The sequence below is a fragment of the Nematostella vectensis genome, chromosome 12, assembly GCF_932526225.1.
Source record: "Nematostella vectensis chromosome 12, jaNemVect1.1, whole genome shotgun sequence".
Classification (NCBI taxonomy): domain Eukaryota; kingdom Metazoa; phylum Cnidaria; class Anthozoa; order Actiniaria; family Edwardsiidae; genus Nematostella; species Nematostella vectensis.
In genome coordinates, this window is record NC_064045.1 from 14,303,679 (window position 1) to 14,322,322 (window position 18,644).

Genomic DNA, 18,644 nt, shown 5'->3' on the forward strand with positions numbered 1-18,644 from the left:
AAAAGGAAAAAAAAAACTAAACTAGAACTACTTAAAAAACGCCCTCCTGGACGGGCGCATACGCAATACCGTAAATAACTAATGAATAATAAACACCCACTATCTAAAGAACGCCCTCCCCAAGCTTACAAGCTTGTAATGAACGGCCCTCTCTAATAAACGTCCCCCCCTACCCTCGCTCCCAGCTTAAAGACAAACGACATAGGAATTACGGTAATATAAATCACATTTTAAAATTTGATTCAAATTAAAATTAATCTGAGTTTGGATTCTACTGGGCGAGACTTGCTTAATGTCAAGAAATGCTTGCTACGCTAGCTATTATTTAACATGATCCTGACTGAGACTAGAGCCTCACTGCATTTGGGTTTGTTATGTTTTTATAGTTTGTAAATAACGCCCCTCTCTAATAAGCGCCTCCTATCTATTGAACACCCCCCCACCCCTCGGACCATCGAAATATTATAAACACCCCAGTTTTTTAGAACATTTACGGTACTTACTTCTGTCGCGAATGTGCCGCAGTCCACAGGTATCCCAACAGTGTCAATCTCAACCCTCACGGGGAGCGGACACCCGTCCTCGATGTGAAGATACTGACCCGATAAAACCTGTTTTACGGGACATACAAGACTTAATCACTTGGGATAATCTATTGACACTTTAGATAATGGGACAAAGTAAACAGGAAAATTTTTCTCGTTTGCATTTCAATACTCACCTCTATAGTGAAATAACAGGATTTTCCTCCGGGTGGTGACTCTTTTATCATCGGGTAATAATTATTAGAACGAGCTGAAGAGGAGAATACAATACTACGCATTATGGGCATTTTAGTAAATAAGGGCGTGGCAAGAGGGAGATATCAGCAATGGGCTGTTTTCAGATAACAATAACCCTGGGAATTTTAGTGGAAGTCGGGGTTTATTCAATATCATTCGCTTTGGTCTATTTTTATCCTTGGCTTCATCTAATAAACGCAATCGAACCAGGGCGTTCGGCTTCCAGCTATTGTTAAACCATGGTTAGTAGAGGAGACTGGTTAGGAAACGCGGCGAACTTCTTAAAAGTGTCTTTGTTCGGCTTTCTGTGTTGCCACGTGACATTGACCCTGCACAAGTCGATAGCGTACAGTACAAGGGGATATATGTAGTAAACGAGGAATCGTTGCTTTTTGCATCGATAGAGCACATTTTTCAACACCCCGCTGTATTGATGCAGATTCGTATAAATACTATCATGCTTGCCGTGTAAGCTCACCGAGATTGTTCGCTTGGCAACGTTTCAAATAAATCAATCAGCGATTTGTGCCCAAATACGCTTATTCATATATATTTCGTCCATATGTTTTCTTGTACTGTACGGTTGGATTGTGCAGGGTCGTGATCACGTGATAGGATGGTTCAACATCAGAGAGCGCGTATTGTCCGGCTTTGCGACTACGCGACAAGCCCGCATGTAAGCATGGGTAAAAACTACCAGTCGCAAAGCCGGTTGACGACAACCTTTTGTCAAACGACTGTATGTCCTTTGAAGCTCACCGGGTTACTCTACTACTGTGGTTAAACCAAGAAAAAGTATCAAACAAAACCCTCGTTTACGCGCTCCAACACCACAGGCCCCCCTCTTATGGAAATTGGAAAAAAATTCACGCTGTGCTACCTTGGAATGTACGGAGTGTTTCTGGTTTTAGAACATATCCGCATCCACCATTTATTCTGAACTTCCCTTGATTCAAGTGCATGGCAAAATCTGAAAAAAATAAATAAAAATAAACGTAAACAATGTAAAATCATAACCGTGACAAAACACACAGAAATATTCAGCTTTTAGGCCCATCTACACGTGCAGTTTTTAGTTGACAATTTCTAGTTGAAAACTAGTTGACCGTGTAGATAGGCCAGCAACTTTGGACAAGAGGACGTCGGCTTTACACGTTATATTGCGCTCGCCCTCATTTTTGCCAGCGTCGTCTTAAACAGGTTAGCTAACAGAGGTTAGCCTGGTATAGAATTCTGCATTCTTATTGTTTCTAAAAGGGTGAGCGCAATATAATGCGTTTATATATTGTTTCGCCATTTCTGCACTCCTTACACAACTTAGTCAAAAGCACGGTCAAAACAACTCAGTTCCTGACGTTTCTTTATTTTTTTTATGTCATTTTACTTTTCCCAACATTCTACTAGTTTGTTAGGAGATTTCAGAGGAGCTAGCTAGATGGAGTATTTTGTCCGTATTATTGTGGCCTCTGCTCGAGTTGAGTTATTTTTACCAGATTTTCTTGTCCGAGTTTTGAATGGCGTCCGGTGAGTCAGGTTTCTTACCAGGTTTCTGGAAGTTTAGCGATACCATCTGCATCCCGGCATTCCATGCGGCCTGTGGGTCGTAGTTAGACGAGTCAACCCGTGATCCTTTGGGGTATACCCTGACCAGATGCTTCCTGCACAGATGAACCATATCTGAAAAAAAACAAAACACACATGTCACGCCATATTATTCGCTGAACAAGTTCGTCACACCGTGTCGTGTCACGTTATGAATTCTTGTCACGCATTACAATGTTTTTAGTACACAACACCACGTATAACCCATCCGTCTTGGGCGTTTTATCGTGACGGTGTCACGCCACGTAAGGAGCTCATGTCACGCGATGCAATTTCTTCGTCACGCCTGGCTGTTATGAGATCAGCAGAGCTGGAGTCACGCATTACCTCTTGGCCTGGCTGTTATGAGATCAGCAGCGCTGGAGTCACGCATTACCTCTTGGTCTGGCTGTTATAAGGTCAGCAGCGCTGGAGTCGTTGAATGAGTACATCTCACAGCAGTTATCGGTTGCGTCTCTTTTTCTGTACGGCACCGCACGGCAGTAAACGATAAGCTGGTCCATCGCGTCTTCAAGCGGGACCTTAGCACACAGCATTTTACCATAAGTCGAAACATAAAACCTTCCAAAGCCCATAAAAAACGACTTCCCCCTTTTCTCGAACAACCTTTTATGAAGATCATTATAAGAAAATATCCTTCGCGGCTGAGTGGAAACGCGACTTTATTATCTACAGCATTAAAAGAAGCACCCCCCTTGTTCAACACAGTCTTTTCCACAATAACCACCAAATCTTTTCGCATATTCCACTCGGCATTTCATGGCTATTGGGCAGCAATTTTACCAAACATTAAAGTACGCCAGGCGATTTAACTAACCACATTCAGTTGTTCTTCTTGTTGGAGATTGCTTGGAACGTTAGACTGAAAAAAAAAAAAAAAAAAAAAAAAAAGACGTGGATATAATTCGTTAAAATAACTTCCGGTATGACACTCATAATTGTATTAAATACAAACTGCTAGCAATTTGACGGCACCTCGTTACTAAGGGTAGTTTTCAAGGTTAATATAAAAGAAAGTTCCTTATTACTATTTTTTCTTTGCAAATAGCAACCTGCTTAATAAGTAGAATTTTTGTAGGACACAACGTTGTCTTTTTTAAAGAGACTCCCCTGAATATAAATCATGATCTGTGCAGGTCGTTAAGCAAATTCTCTTTATTACCGTGGCCGCTAGTATATCATTACCTACCAGCCCGTGTTCTTATTACCGAGGTCTCTGTATATCATGACCTACCAGCCTGTGTCCTTATTACCGAGGTCTCTGTATATCATGACCTACCAGCCCGTGTCCTTATTAGCGAGGTCTGTGTGTATCATGAACTACCAGCCCGTGTCCTTATTACCGAGGTCTCTGTATATTATGACCTACCAGCCCGTGTTCTTATTACCGAGGTCTCTGTGTATCATGACCTACCAGCACGTGTCCTTAATACCGAGGTCTCTGTATATCATGACCTAACAGCGTGTGTCCTTATTACCGAGGTCTCTGTATATCATGACCTACGAGCCCGTGTCCTTAATACCGAGGTCTCGGTATATCATGACCTACCAGCCCGTGTCCTTATTACTGAGGTCTCTCTATATCATGACCTACCAGCCTGTGTCCTTATTACCGAGGTCTCTATATATCGTGACCTACGAGTCTGTGTCCTTATTACCGAGGTCTCTATATATCGTGACCTACGAGCCTGTGTCCTTAATACCGAAGTCTCTGTATATCATGTCACCTACCAGCCCGTGTCCTTATTAGTGAGGTCTCTGTATATAATGACCTACCAGCCCGTGTCCTTATTACCGAGGTCTCTGTATATCATGTCACCTACCAGCCCGTGTCCTTATTACCGAGGTCTCTGTATATCATGTCACTTACCAGCCCGTGTCCTTATAAGTGAGGTCTCTGTGTATCATGACCTAACAGCCCGTGTCCTTATTACCGAGGTCTCTATATATCGTGACCTACGAGTCTGTGTCCTTAATACCGAGGTCTCGGTATATCATGACCTACCAGCCCGTGTCTTTAATACCGAGGTCTTTGTGTATCATGACCTACCAGCCTGTGTCCTTATTACCGAGGTCTCTGTATATCATGACCTACCAGCCCGTGTCCTTAATACCAAGGTCTCTGTTTACCATGTCACCTACCAGCTCGTTGGGCGAGTTCAGAGAATGCAGCGACGGGGTGGAGTCTACATTAGACAACTTGTAATCGGACTATGATAAAATGGGATGAAGAAAGGTTAGCTCTCGAAGTATTTTTTCCGACTAATGCGATAACAAAGGCGGTCACTTCTACTCGACTAAAGGCGGATGCAGATGAGAATTTCGGCTCAGATGCTCGCGACACTTGAGTTCGTTCGATCGACATCCGAGGAAGCAAAGAGCACGCCTGCTTAAGGCCACGTTATATGGACTAGACAATCAGCAATGAGATTGTATGGTCACGTGTCGATGGCTGAGAATAGCAATGATCACGTGCTGTGCATTCGACCAATCAGTGATTATAATTACGGTCAACTGATGCTGGCGTTGTTTCAAGGCATACACCAAGAAAATTTTAAACAGAGTGCGCATGTTCACCGGTGTACTTACCACTGACCATTTGGCTTGCTTTCTTTGTTTGGTAGAAGCCCCTTGCTAGAAAATTAATCAGACAGCATTTACTAAGATAAACCAAGGGATTTCTAAACCATCAACAGTTACATCCAAGAGTTCAAGATTTATAGGTCGCTTGAACAATCGTAATTAGTCGGGCTAGCCATAGGCGGCATTTATTTCTACCTTTTCTAAAATCTATCTGGCAACGTCGTAAATAGGCCCCATGATGCTTTACGAACGCAACCACGTGAGGTCATAGATATCATGTGGTCCGGATAGCACAGGAGGCCAAAAGTTTACATTACGTCACTAAGGCGAGGGCGTTCCATTATGCCTTATCTAGCTGTCACTTTGACCAATTGGCGACCATCGAAGTCGAAAGAAAGACTGCATTTTGAAGTGAATTGCATCTTGAATATCTTACAAACTTGCTGGGGAAATTACCTACCAAAACGGTCAAACCACATACAAATACACACGCCGTCCGCGATAAGATGTTTATGAGCGTACATTTCGACCCGGGCCGTTTCAAGGACTGTCTAACATATCGAACAAATCTAATATTAAAAACATGCTATCACGAGTTCGTACTAGTTTACACCAGATCGTTGATTAGCAAAAACATCACAAATGACAGTACAAAGTTATCATTGTGTATCATTAAAGAACATTTATGATGCAGAAGTCCTTATTGTTCATAACAATGGAAAGCATGAAAGACTGGCTGATTCATATTGTTTTGGTTTATTTACTTCACAAAGTTGTACTTGTCCATTGTAAATTGTGATGATGACAAATAAACGACTTATTAAACACCAATTTCCCTTCAATCTTATAGTTAATAAAATGTTTGTTATGTATTTTTAATCAACTTTCATGGAGCTGGCCCGACTTCACGGCAATCAGGATCGTCTAGTTGTTATAAGAATATCCACGTCTAAGCTCATACTACAATAAATAAAAAGAATCAATAATTGATTTTATACTTATTAAAAACAGCTTCGCTGATTATAATCAGATAGGTCAAATATCAGACTTCAGTGGAGTAGTTATTTTGATTTTGTATGATGTACCTATTTCAAATAAGGTTGCACTTGGAGAATCTGTGTTTCGTAACCCGCAGTGCTTCATGACTATCAGGTAAATAAGCAAATAACCGCAAATAAAAATACAAATCCAGGTTTCAAAAGCTGTAGAATTCTTGTCTATGTTCTTAGTAAAAGTTACATAGCTTTCAGATACAAGAATTTAGCCGTTTATAGGCTACCCATGAACCACCGCGGGTTACGACACAGATTCTCGAGTAGGGACGAGTTGAATATGCAAGTAAAACCGCCATAATATGCTAGTAGCATTGCTCGCTTTTAATCAAAATTATGCTCAAATTATGCTCGCTTTTAAAAAATATGCTCATTTTTTCCATCTTATGCTCGACAAAAAAATCGGAAAAACGATAAAAAATTTGATCTTTAAACCTCTTCTTTAATATGGGCTTAATAAAGGCGATATTCAGCAACCCAGTGAAATACAAAGCTTCAATGCGAAACTATATTAGATACAAAGCTTTATACTGTAACGCATAAACAGAGTTCCAATATACCGAAGCATCACACTTTTCTTGTAAGTAATCAGAATGCATTATCTTGCTCATCACGGCTTCACATTCTTGATGACGGCCAAGGACCAATTAGGTTGATCAGAATGCATCTTACGGCTCAACTTTTCTTTCCTTGCGATTAGCAAGAACACACAGCGCAGTTTCGCGATAGCAAGAGTGGGGCTGGGGACAAGTTTTCCTAGACCCCCTGTTCCGGCTCTAAGTTCCCATCCCTTCCCCTAAGAATAACAACAAAAACAGATATGAAATGCATAAGCGAGGCCACTTTTACACTCAAAATTGTAAATTATAAGGGATTACGAGGTTGGTTTAAACATGGTAAATGCAAATTATCATGATTATTCTGAGCATTTTGCGAAAGGCAAAAAAATATGCTTTTTTTTAGCGATTATGCCAGAATTAATGCTAGCATAATCGACTCGTTCCTATTCTCGAGTGCCATCTAATTTGAAATAGGTGTATACTCCGAGGGGGATCCAGCGTGTTTTTTGATTATTTATATCTCCAACCTTTGTCAGTCTATTTTGTTCTGTTTTTCCACCACCTCACAGGCCCACACTTTTTATTGACCATTTAATATTTTATTATTATATTTATTGACCATTTAATATTTTATTATTATATTTATGGTGAACATTAAATGTGAGTCAGCCGCCAAGGTTTTATCCTAGCAAAAAAAAAAAAAAAAAAATTGTCGCAATAATATTTACAGTCTAACTTGCCCCCGCTTATAGCTGGCCGGGCTGAGGCTTTAACTATTTACATTATCGGGGAAGTTAGGGCGATACTTTTTTTTACATTGTTCTCCCAATATTAAATGAAAACAATAACAAAGTTGTGGCTGACAAGAGCTCTTTAAACATTGAATTTAAGTAACTTCAGAACTGCCATCTTGATGTTTGTAATCCTATAGCAGTAAAGAATCGGATTCAATAGAGAGTTTAGAAACACAAGAAACGATGTAAAGTAATAAAAGAAAAAAAAAACAATATCAGAGTCAGCTGAATGTACACAGGGCGAACAGTCTGATGCTGAATTAACCACTGAAAATACAGTCCATGGAATGGTACAAAGAAGAAATAACGAGAAAATATAGATGACGTCTATTGAAGATTTTCTTCTGCGCATAATTCCATTGGCATTACCGCTGGCATGCTCTTGACTTGAAATGTGATTTTGATGTCGCCTAACCACTGATAAGATCTTGCAATTGAAAACAAAGCTCAACGCTATGATTCCAGCTAAAGTTATCGAAACAGCTATTGATCTCGGCATCCAACAGTGCAGGGCTGCTACGACCCACACAGAGAAAAGAACAACGGTCGCGCGAGTGCTGGTAACCATGGAAACGTATCTCAGGTGAAAAGTCAGCGCAAACACACGATCACCGCTGACCGCTAGCAACGTAAGCTGAGAAACACCAGCGAAGTAAACTTGAATTGTGTACATCACATTCTCCACTAGCCTCGAATTGTGATCCATACAGTCCAGAATCCCTTGGATTAGGAGTCCTAAAATTCCAATTCCAAGATCAGACACGGCTAATCCAGTTAAAAGAATAAAACCCGGAGTCCGTAGCGAAGTGGTCTTGAGGATAGCAGTGATGATAAGTGCATTGCCCACAATGGTGGGCCCCGCTAAAGTAACAGATAGTATTCCAAATCCGAGTCTGACATTGCTCCAGATCTCTGAATGGTTTGTGAGATTCATAAGGCCTTAGATTTTTTTATAGCAGTCTTATTCATTTCAGCATAATAAAAGCAACCAATCATTACCCTAACGCTCTCGGTCGAGCTGTGCAGAGATTTTTATCCCTATTTATCTTAAAAGAGTTTTCACCGAAGTTATAGTGTCGACGACTATAAAGTTCAATTGAAATGAGTGCAAATGAAATGGGGGGCAAAAAACTCGATTAAAAAGTCTCGCAGGCAACGCCGAGTAAACATTAATAGAAAACTCATAAATCATTAAACAAAAACAGTAGGCAATAATTTATATGGAAAATAGCAATCATTTTAAAAGTTTTGACCTGAAATTACAACAAATAAGCAAAAATTTATTAAAAAAACTATGCTCACCTTAGTTTCAAATCTACTTAGATTAATCTGAGACGCTTAGGAAAAAGGATAAAGAAGGCAGCCAGATATCGATTAGACAAAATATTAAATTATAATATGGTCCACCTGTTCAGTGACAACTTTTTAGTTCTAGAAGAAAAATAAAAATGCAAGGAATTAATAAAAATGCGGAATGGGGCATTAAAAAATCGGGGATAAACCTTGAATTAAATCTACGCTACGTAAGCTACATAACCAAAGGACAAATATAGAGCATTGGAAGTCAAAAGCACGACTAGCAAGCACAACGGGCTCTATTCTCTGTGACGCGGCTGTGATCTCGGGAATTTAAATTATGTCTGGATTTGATATGATATTGGGAATCTTTCTACGTTTAGGTCTGGATTTGAGATTGGTGTTCCATGTGGGCTCATGTTTCTCCTTTTTTTCAGTCAATCGGTTGAGACACAAATCATTACATAGAAATAATCGAATTATATTCAATTATACATTGAATTACATATGTAATTTGACTTAAGCCGGATATTATTTCTTTTTGAACTCGAATACCGAGATGCACTGGGCCCCAAGAAGACTACCCAGGTCACCTCGTCCCGTAGCGCGCCACAGGACTCCCAAGGTCCGTAATAAACATTTTTCCAAATAACCTCAAACAAGATTGCAGAGATCATCAAAGCAGTTTCTACTTTAATAGTTTATCAAATAAACGCAGGCTGTACGGTGGCTCAAAACTTTAATCCTTGCACTTGATGAGCTTGAGAACTGCTTTGCGGATATCTCTTATTCTATAACAGTACAGAATTGGACTAAAGAGAGAGTTAAGGTAGAGTAGCTGGAGTGAGCAGTTAGAAATGATCCAATACACCTCGACTATAGTACACAGAACCCAAGGCAAGGTACAGCCTAGGAATACCGCAAAGATGTAGATGACATTTAGCGAGGATTTTCGTCTGCGCATGACTGAAATGGCGTCGCCCGCTTGGCCTTGAATGGAAATCAAATTCTGGTGCCGCCTTACGACCAAATAGATCTTACAATTGAGAGCGAAGTTCACAGTTATAATGATAACCACAGTTATCGATGCAGATATCGAAGATAAGACGGGGTAGACAGCTGCTGTCGCCCATATGAACACAAGCAGCAGGACGGCGCGAATGTTGGTAACCATGGTAACGTATCTCAAGTGGAAAGTCAGCGCCAATACCCGGTCACCGCTGACCGCTAGCAAGGTAACCAGGGAACCGCCAACAAAGAAGGTCACCATGGCGCTGGAATAAGCAACGGACCACCACGAGTTATTTGACAATCTAGCTATCCCCTGGACCAGAAATGCGTTAATTCCGACACCGAAATCGGAAATAGCTAATCCGCTTAGTAGAATATAACCCGGCGTCCTTAGCGAGGTGGTCTTGATGATAGCGGTGATGATAAGGGCGTTGCCCATAATGGTGGGTCCGGCAAGAATCAAGGATAGTATTCCGAATCCGAACCTGACATTTCCTAGGGCGGTCTGAGAATTATTATAAACACCGCTGCCATTCATGTCGGTGGAAAGATCAGTTCTCCTTTTCAAATTATCTTCTAAGTCAAGAAATCTTGTAACGTTATATTAAATACACGTCGGAAGCTTCGAGTGTCTATATTTGCCTTGATGTCTGGAAGGATGAATCTCGTTAAAATGCTCTCCCTTCACTTTGCGGCCGACTATATCTTGTGAGCAACAAGGATTGCGAAGGATTGATTCTCCTACCTAGCACGTTATGAAGGCTAGCAGTATTCAGTCCACACTCCACTGCAAAACAAACTGCGTTTGCCGGAATCATATGCGATGGGAAATACGGGAATGGCCGACTGTTCTCAATATTTTCGAACGTTGGGGCTGGCGCAATTATCAATTTCACACTGACAATAATATGAAATTGAGCATACAAAATTACAATAAATCTAATACCAAGAGAAAATGAAATTAAAAGTTAAATTACATGGTTGGCGGCATATGAGGATCCCCAAAGCCAATATTAAATCTCGTACTGGCCGCGACTGTGAACGTAATTTTAAAAAGGAGTTGGCGGAAGAAATAACAAAATCTTATGAATTATCAGATTAACTAATGCAAACATGGTTTTCCCAAAAATATTAAAATCATATGCCCGCTTCAAGGGATCATGGAAACGTTATTATATGACAATTTTCACTGTATTTATTTCACTTTAGGTAAAACTGGATAGTGAAGATTGCTACCTCAGATGCGAAACATCGTGTTGATACTACAAAGAATCCCCCTGCTATTGATATTTGTTCAAATAAAGAAGATTTTTTAAAATCAATCTAGAGTTTAATATAAAATAAACTATGTAGCACAACTATATTCTATCAGTGAGACTAGCTTGCATGTAGATTATTTGAGTGCAGTACTTAGAATCGACTGAGGAGTGTTAAAGTCTGATTTCAGACGGTTAAAAAGAAGACTTTCCAATAATATCCAACATCATTATCAATCAATATAAATACATAGATATGATCCAATATCATCATCAAACAATATAAATACATACGATATGATCCAATATCACCATCAATCAATATAAATGCATAGATATGATCCAATATTACCATCAATCAATATAAATACATAGATATGATCCAATATAATCATAATCAATATAAATATATAGATATGATCCAATATAATCATAATCAATATAAATATATAGATATGATCCGATATCATAATCAATCAATATAAATACATAATGATCCAATATCATCCAATCCACAAAGATATGCTCCAATATCATTATCAATCAATATAAATACATAGATATGATTTCGTGTGTTTTAGTTTTAAGACGTCGGAATGAGCAACAAGGAAATGGGGCTGGTGATGGGTTATCGCAGGAAAATTCACTCCAGGATACGCCCTTTTCGCTAATAGGTAACATAACGAACAATCTTGTCTTACGATTTTTCAACTCATTTGGTCATGCCATATAAGGAAAACGCCCTTGAAAGAGTTTTCAAGTTGAATGAGCATATCGCTCAAATAGGACATTTTTTTATAACATGTTTCTGCCACAACTGGTAAACTATTTTTAAAAAGCAGCGAATTTGTATTCCTAGTATTCTTTGCTTCCGTTTCTAGTGGCAATACATAAGATATGCTGTCTTCTTTCAGCAACATTGATTAAAATGTACATAATCGGGTCCTCTTTTTTATAAAAAACCGTCTAGTTTTCAGTTAAAGCTGGGCTGTTCTAAAAATGTATGTTCTTAAATTTTGGTGTATATAAAAATAGAACCCAAAGAATTATTAGAAGAGAGTTACACAAATGATCAATAGCAATAATATTCAAGGTTGTTATTGTCAAAATAACTTGATTTTGAACTTTAGTGCGTTTCACATGAATAACAAAACAATATTTTGCTGCTATTTAAACTTTAAAATTACTTTTGGCCTTGCTAGACTAGATGAGTATAACTTTCGGTGTTGTATGGTTGAAATGTAGGAATAAATCAGATTGAAATGACAGAAAATAAAGAACTGACAAAATTAAATTTCCATGAATTGCTCCATGAACATAAGTTAACATTTAATATAAATTGAAAATGAAATCAATGATTGAGTAAACATTTTTATGAAACTGACCTTTAAATTACCTATAACTTTACAAACGTTTTGGCAATGTTGTCAAAATGAAATGAAATGAAATAAAATAAAATAAAAATAAGGTAATATTGACAATTATGTCAGATTTGATTGAAAAAATCCTCGATAACAAATATATCCTATTAAATTTAGTTTGATTAAAATGTTGTACTTCCATTATCTTATGGCAAACGCGCGCAGCTGCGTCCACGAGGGCCAAGGGAGTTAAGAAAGGGTTTTCGATGGTCTAAAGCCGGTAGGAATTCCACACGGGATTAGCGCAAGTTGTTGGGACTTGTTCATTTATTTAAAAACTTTCACCGTTAAAAAAAAAAGATTAAATCGTACTAACTAAATATAAATGGTGGGGGAAACACAACAGAGCTTGGCTCCACAAAAAGTGCACCCTTTCGACTAAGATATATCTATAATTAATAACTAATCTAATCTAAATCTAAAACTATTTAACTAAACCATGATGTGAGCAAATATATAAAATGAGGATATTGATAGGCAAAATACTAACAACTATGTACAATATATTGTTTGTAACAATAATAATATAAAATTGTTATAAAATTGACATTAGTAGCAGCAGTTACGAGCAGAAGAGACAGTAAGGTTGCGGGAAGAGGAGCACTTGGGGCAAATGGATTTCCAGGTGTTAGTGTTATCTGTGTCGTAGCTGTTAGTAAACGCAGATAAGAAGTGGCGAATTAAACAGGATTTAAACTGGCTAAGTGAGCTAGCAGAGCGAGTAGACGTAGATAGATTATTCCACAGTTTAGGGATACGATTGAAGTAGCTTGATTGAAAAAGTTTAGTGCGACATTTAGGAACAGGGAGATAGAGTGCAGAGCTGTGGCAGGTTAGTCTAGTTGACGTAGGAATCCTAGTTTTCTAAAACCCTTTGCTGTGATTTCCACTTGAGGTCACTAGTAACAGTGATACCAAGATCCTTAACCTTTTTTTACATGTTTTAGGGAGTTTGTATTCAGTTCTTTAGTTTGTATTTGAAGACCACAGGAGCATGCTTGCGAGTTATAGTGAGGTTCTCGCACTTCTCTGCGTTGAACTTTAGCTTTCAGGCGTCACTCCAGCTGTGGATGGCGTTAAGATCCTCTTGCAGCGAGAAACAGTCTTGAACGGTGGTGACAGTGTTGTAGCACTTGGAGTCATCGGCGAACATAGCAATGGGGTTTTCAGCAACCATAGGTAGATCATTGATGTACGCGAGGAACAACAGTGGGCCCAGGATGCTCCCCTTGGGCACCCCAGAAGGGACGGCAGATCGGGCTTGAATTGTAACCATGGACTACGCACCTTTGGCCTCGTCCGATCAGGTAACTGTTGAGCCACTGGAGTAAGTTACCCAAAATACCATAGTGTGAGAGCTTCCATAGAAGCCTCTGATGGGAAACGCTATCGAACGCTTTCGCAAGATCAAGAAACACAATGTCAGACTGGGGACCGCGATCCAGGGCCTGCCCTATCTGATGGTAGAAGGCCAACAGCTGCGTAACGGTGGAGCGGCCCTGGAGGAAACCGTGTTGCGAGTCGTCCAAGAGGTCAAAGAGCTGTTTCTTTAAATATTTGTAGACACAGCGTTCTAGCGCTTTGGAGATTACGCACAGTAGTGATATGTGTCTGTAGTTAGTCATAAGTTCCTTTTTTCCTTTTTTGTGAACTGGAACACCAGGGCGTCTTTCCATTCCGATGGGACCCTTCCAGAAGCTAGAGACAGCTTAAACAGCATACAGATGGATGGTGCAAGTTCTCTAGCGCAGTTCTTCAGGACGAGAGTAGGGAGACCATCAGGCCCGGGGGCTTTATTAGAGTCCAAACCAGACAAGACCTCAAACACCTCCTCTACAGAAAGATAGAGCGAGTCAAGGACTGGAATGTGTGGATCAGAAACGTCCAGGGAATCATTGGAGTCAGCGTTGAAGGTAGAATAGAAGAATCTATTAAAGGCCTCCGCTTTATCTTTACCTTCAGTGTAGTTAGTTGTCTCATATGACACTGACGCAGGTATAGAGTCCGACTATAGAGTCTTGTCTTGAAGAAGCTCCAAAAGCGCTTGGGGTTTTCCTTAAGTGAGTACCCTAATGACTCGCGAAATTCCTTGAGTTTGGTATTGATTAACGTTTTGCATTCCCTCCTTACAGCCTTGAACTTTTCAGCGTAGTGCGTGCTATTGCTTTTCTTAGCCGGACCGACCATTACGGGCAACGCCCTTATTATCATTGCTATTCTCAAGACTACTCCGCTAAGGACGCCGGGATTTGTTCTGATGAGCGGACTAGCAGTCTCCGATGAGGGAGTTGGAATTATCGGACTCCTCATCCGAGGTACTCTGGACTGTACGGATTACGGACGATCACTGGGTAGTGTTTTTTTCCACGATGTATTTCTACTCCGTAACGTTCCTCTTGACCGTGCTAGCGGTCAGCGGTGACCGTGTGTTCGCACACGAACGTGGTTTCACCTGAGATACATTTCCATGGTTACCAACACTCGCGCTGTTGTAGTTCTGGTGTCTATATGGGTAGCGTTGGGCGCATTAATTCTCATTTTTTTCTGTATCAATTATGGTCATCTTGTTGCCTATAGTGATGGCCTTAAATTTCGCCCTCAATTCCAAGATTTATTCGGTTGTGAGGAAACATAAGAATCAGATCTCAACCCAAAAACATGTATATAACGATGCTGTTGAAATTCAGCGAAGACACAAATCCTCCCTCAATGTAATATATATCTTTTTTGTGTTTTTGTTTGCACAATGGCTTTTCTCGTCATGTTTATGGTAATCAGATTCAGGTCCACTCTTATCGTGAGCCAAGTCTGCAAAGTCATCCAGTGTTCTGTCATTCTCTTTTCATGTTGCTATATTCCTCTTTCGTGGGATAAAGCAAATAAGGATAAAGCAAATAAGAGAGGTTCTGAAACTTTTCAGGCTCAAAAAAAATAATAGTTTCTTAACCATCAAGTTTTTCTTTCAGAAAGCATTGAATTGTATTTCTTAACCTGGGCATTTAACGATAAAAAACCTTGTAACATAGTTTAGATAAGGGAACGTCCAATTTGCCGTGCTGAGAGCCATAAGGGAGAAAACTAAGATAGCTTTCAAGGCTCTGCTAGGGCTCGTCACAAATTATACATGTAACTTTATTCATATAATTTAGTCCTAAAGGCGGCATGGGACTCCGTGTCCCGTTGATTCTTCCCTTTTGAGTTAACTTATACGTTTTGCAACTTATCCGTTTTGCAGGTCTTTGTTTTGTACTGTATTTTTTGTAGTACGTTGTTGACTCAAACAAGTTAAACAAAAAACAAAAAAAACTAGAGAATCTCCAGAGGTGTAGTGCGGTAGGTAATAAACACAAGCTGAATTTAATCGATCTAGTGTAACCGCGAAATGTGCGGCACGAGTTTAGAGCTGCCCCCCACCTGCCCTAAAAATGTTCTTCGCTCGGTGATTTCAGCAGAAAACTGCCCGAAGTTGATTTACCCCAAATGTATGTTTTACCGCCCAGCTCCCGATAAGCGCCCGCAAATTATCAAATGAGCGTGAACGTTAAATAAGTGAAGCCCCCCCTTCCAAGAAATGCCATAGACTTGTAAGAATGACCCATACGCACAGCACACATAAGTTCTTTATATTATCGAACAAAGAAATTAGTTATCTCATATAAAGCCACAATCAGAACTTTGAATAAAGTGACTCTTAAAAATTGGGCACTTATTCGAGCATTTCCGACCCCGGCTGAAAATCAGGCTACTATTTCACTAATTGTGATGTTCCCGGCGACGCGACGTGAGTGTTTAAGAGGGCTACGTGCATCATTTTCTTCTGATATCCATTGTTACGCTCAATAATATAAAAGGTTATTGTAACTATTATTGTTAAACAGCAATGTATAATAAGTGGCATGACTTACCGGGCTCCAGACTCCTGGTGGCGCTCGCTTGATCTGAGGAGAAAAAGCACGAACTATTACTAAATAAATGTGAACAAAATGGGCATAAATAGACCATTTCGTAAATGGCGACAGCGAACTCAGCTATCTGTCGTATGTAATCTTTGAATGACATTTGTATATAGGATATAAGGAATGTTATGAACGACAATGACGAGAGCTTGTGTGGACGGATCCGGCTTTACCATTTATTAAATAAACAATACAGGTTCCGCAGAATAAGGATCATTAAGGATTACTCTGTTGATCAGTATAGGCGTACAGACCTTTTTCTTGATTCGTATCTTCCCCTTGAGGATAATCCTACGCTTGAGCGCGTTGGGCGATGGGAGAACATTTCCTCGGCAGAAATCCTGTGTAACCAGCATGTCACCGAAATCTTTCAGGAAAATCTCAGCCATCTGTGCCTGGGGGGGAGGGGGAGGTTTAGTAGTCTTTATTGCCATCATCATCATCTATTCCATTACCACCGCCATCATCCCATTAGAGCCACCAGCACCACCATCGCCGCCGCCACCACTACCAGCACCGCCGCCACCGCCACCGCCGCAGCCATCGCCATCGCCACCGCCACCGCCACCGCCACCGCCACCGCCACCGCCACCGCCACCGCCACCGCCACCGCCATCGCCATCGCCATCGCCATCCGCCATCGCCATCGCCATCGCCATCGCCATCGCCATCGCCATCGCCATCGCCATCGCCATCGCCATCGCCATCGCCATCGCCATCGCCATCGCCATCGCCATCGCCATCATCATTATCATCATCATATTTTTCTTTCTTTGGGGCACCTTACCTGCTGTTGTATATTACAATGATTCTCCAGCGAAAGTATTAAAGGGTATTCAGAAACTTCAAATGCGTACTCCTTCAAAAATAACAATAAATAAATAATGAATGAATAAATAAATAAATAAAAAGTAGGCCAATGAGAAATCATCTCGAAAAATATAACGTCATAATAGGGGCCTCAGGGAGCCCGAATGCTGGCTACCTTGATAATCTGCACGACATCTCGGAATCGAATCTTCGAGGTCAGCGTCCTTCCGTGTGTTATTATCGGTTCGTCTGTTAGAAAAACAAATGATTATTTTATTTCATTTATAAATGATATCAAATGGTATCAAGAGGTTCAGGGACGAATGACTAATCAAAATGTCTAGTAGCTGGCTCCCTCCTAAGTTTACCTCAGGATAGCTGGACCATCCCAGATTTCTAGTTCGATACGGCGGTCCCGTAAGGTGTAGACTGTTACCTACATACCCGGGCTTCCTTGTCCGATAAAGTGGCACCCTCGCAGTAGGGCGTGTCCATGTGATGCCCTACCCGGACCGCCCCATATTTCCAAAATGATACAGCGGCACCCCTAAGTGGGGCGTTGATATGTTACCTACCTGGGCCATCCCAGATATCCAGCACGATATAGCGGCACCCCTACAGTGGGGCGTTGATATGTTACCTACCTGGGCCGTCCCAGATATCCAGCACGATATAGCGGCACCCCTAAGTGGGGCGTTGATATGTTACCTACCTGGGCCATCCCAGATATCCAGCACGATATAGCGGCACCCCTACAGTGGGGCGTTGATATGTTACCTACCTGGGCCATCCCAGATATCCAGTTCAATACAGCGGCACCCATAGAGTAGGGTGTTGATATGTTACCTACCTGGGCCGTCCCAGATATCCAGTTCAATACAGCGGCACCCTTGTAGCAAGGCACGGACATACGCCTCAAGGCTAGACAGCCCCTTCAGCTGGTGGCCTGTCAGGTAAGTGTTGTGGGAAGAGTTGATGAAATAGTCAGACAAGGGCTGGTCCATATCCTAAAATACAGCACATCTTGTGAGTGCTAATGATTTAATGTGTATGTCTATCTAGAATGCAATGGTGCTGTCAGTTTAAAGTGCTAATAGTGGCCTGTTCCGATTGTAGTTCGGTAAAAAGAGGCTGGTCCATGAACCATACCACGTTTGGCTTTGCATTTTAGTGAGCTTCCTATGTGAATGTCAAGTTAAAATACATTTAGGATCAACATGCTATCAACGTTTCAATTATAATGGCGTTGCGTCCTGTTAAAAATAAATTATACTATAGTCAATAGAAGCCGCGTTTCCACTTAATCGCAAACAATATTCTAGCCGCAAAGAATACTCATCATGTAAAGAAGGGGAGAAAAAGGCGAGGTTGAGCGCTTCCACATCCTACGGGCCTGCTAGTGCAGTGTTTTAAAGCCAACATTAAACTCTGAATGCAATATTTCCTTACCTGGTAGACTTTGTTATGCTCTGGTTTCACGATTGAGTTATCCTGGCTCCTCAGAAAACTACAAAGCAAGGT

General features: G+C 40.7%; 2 protein-coding genes across 3 annotated transcripts in view; both read right to left on the bottom strand.

The window, feature by feature from the left end:
* The window catches only part of LOC5520180 (1-phosphatidylinositol 4,5-bisphosphate phosphodiesterase zeta-1), a 29,769-nt gene that overhangs the window by 2,270 nt on the left and 8,855 nt on the right, over positions 1-18,644 (bottom strand). For both annotated transcript variants that reach the window (XM_032365137.2, XM_032365138.2), the window contains 14 exons: positions 18,573-18,630; positions 17,974-18,130; positions 17,299-17,372; positions 17,101-17,172; positions 16,568-16,708; positions 16,263-16,295; positions 4,974-5,018; positions 4,527-4,595; positions 3,202-3,246; positions 2,761-2,905; positions 2,325-2,459; positions 1,663-1,752; positions 722-795; positions 504-611 (listed from right to left, as the gene is read on the bottom strand). In XM_032365137.2, coding sequence (XP_032221028.2) covers positions 504-611; positions 722-795; positions 1,663-1,752; positions 2,325-2,459; positions 2,761-2,905; positions 3,202-3,246; positions 4,527-4,595; positions 4,974-5,018; positions 16,263-16,295; positions 16,568-16,708; positions 17,101-17,172; positions 17,299-17,372; positions 17,974-18,130; positions 18,573-18,630 — 1,246 coding nt within the window. The remainder of the gene's footprint in view (positions 1-503; positions 612-721; positions 796-1,662; positions 1,753-2,324; positions 2,460-2,760; positions 2,906-3,201; positions 3,247-4,526; positions 4,596-4,973; positions 5,019-16,262; positions 16,296-16,567; positions 16,709-17,100; positions 17,173-17,298; positions 17,373-17,973; positions 18,131-18,572; positions 18,631-18,644) is intronic.
* Positions 4,997-11,247, bottom strand: LOC5520263 (G-protein coupled receptor 12). Its single transcript, XM_032365150.2, has one exon. The coding sequence runs from the start codon at positions 10,216-10,218 to the stop codon at positions 9,409-9,411; it is 810 nt and encodes a 269-aa protein (XP_032221041.2). The 5' UTR covers positions 10,219-11,247; the 3' UTR covers positions 4,997-9,408.

Coding starts and splice junctions, on each gene's coding strand:
- LOC5520263 (XM_032365150.2), bottom strand. CDS start 10,218: ATGAATGGCAGCGGTGTTTATAATAATTCTCAGACCGCCCTAGGAAAT.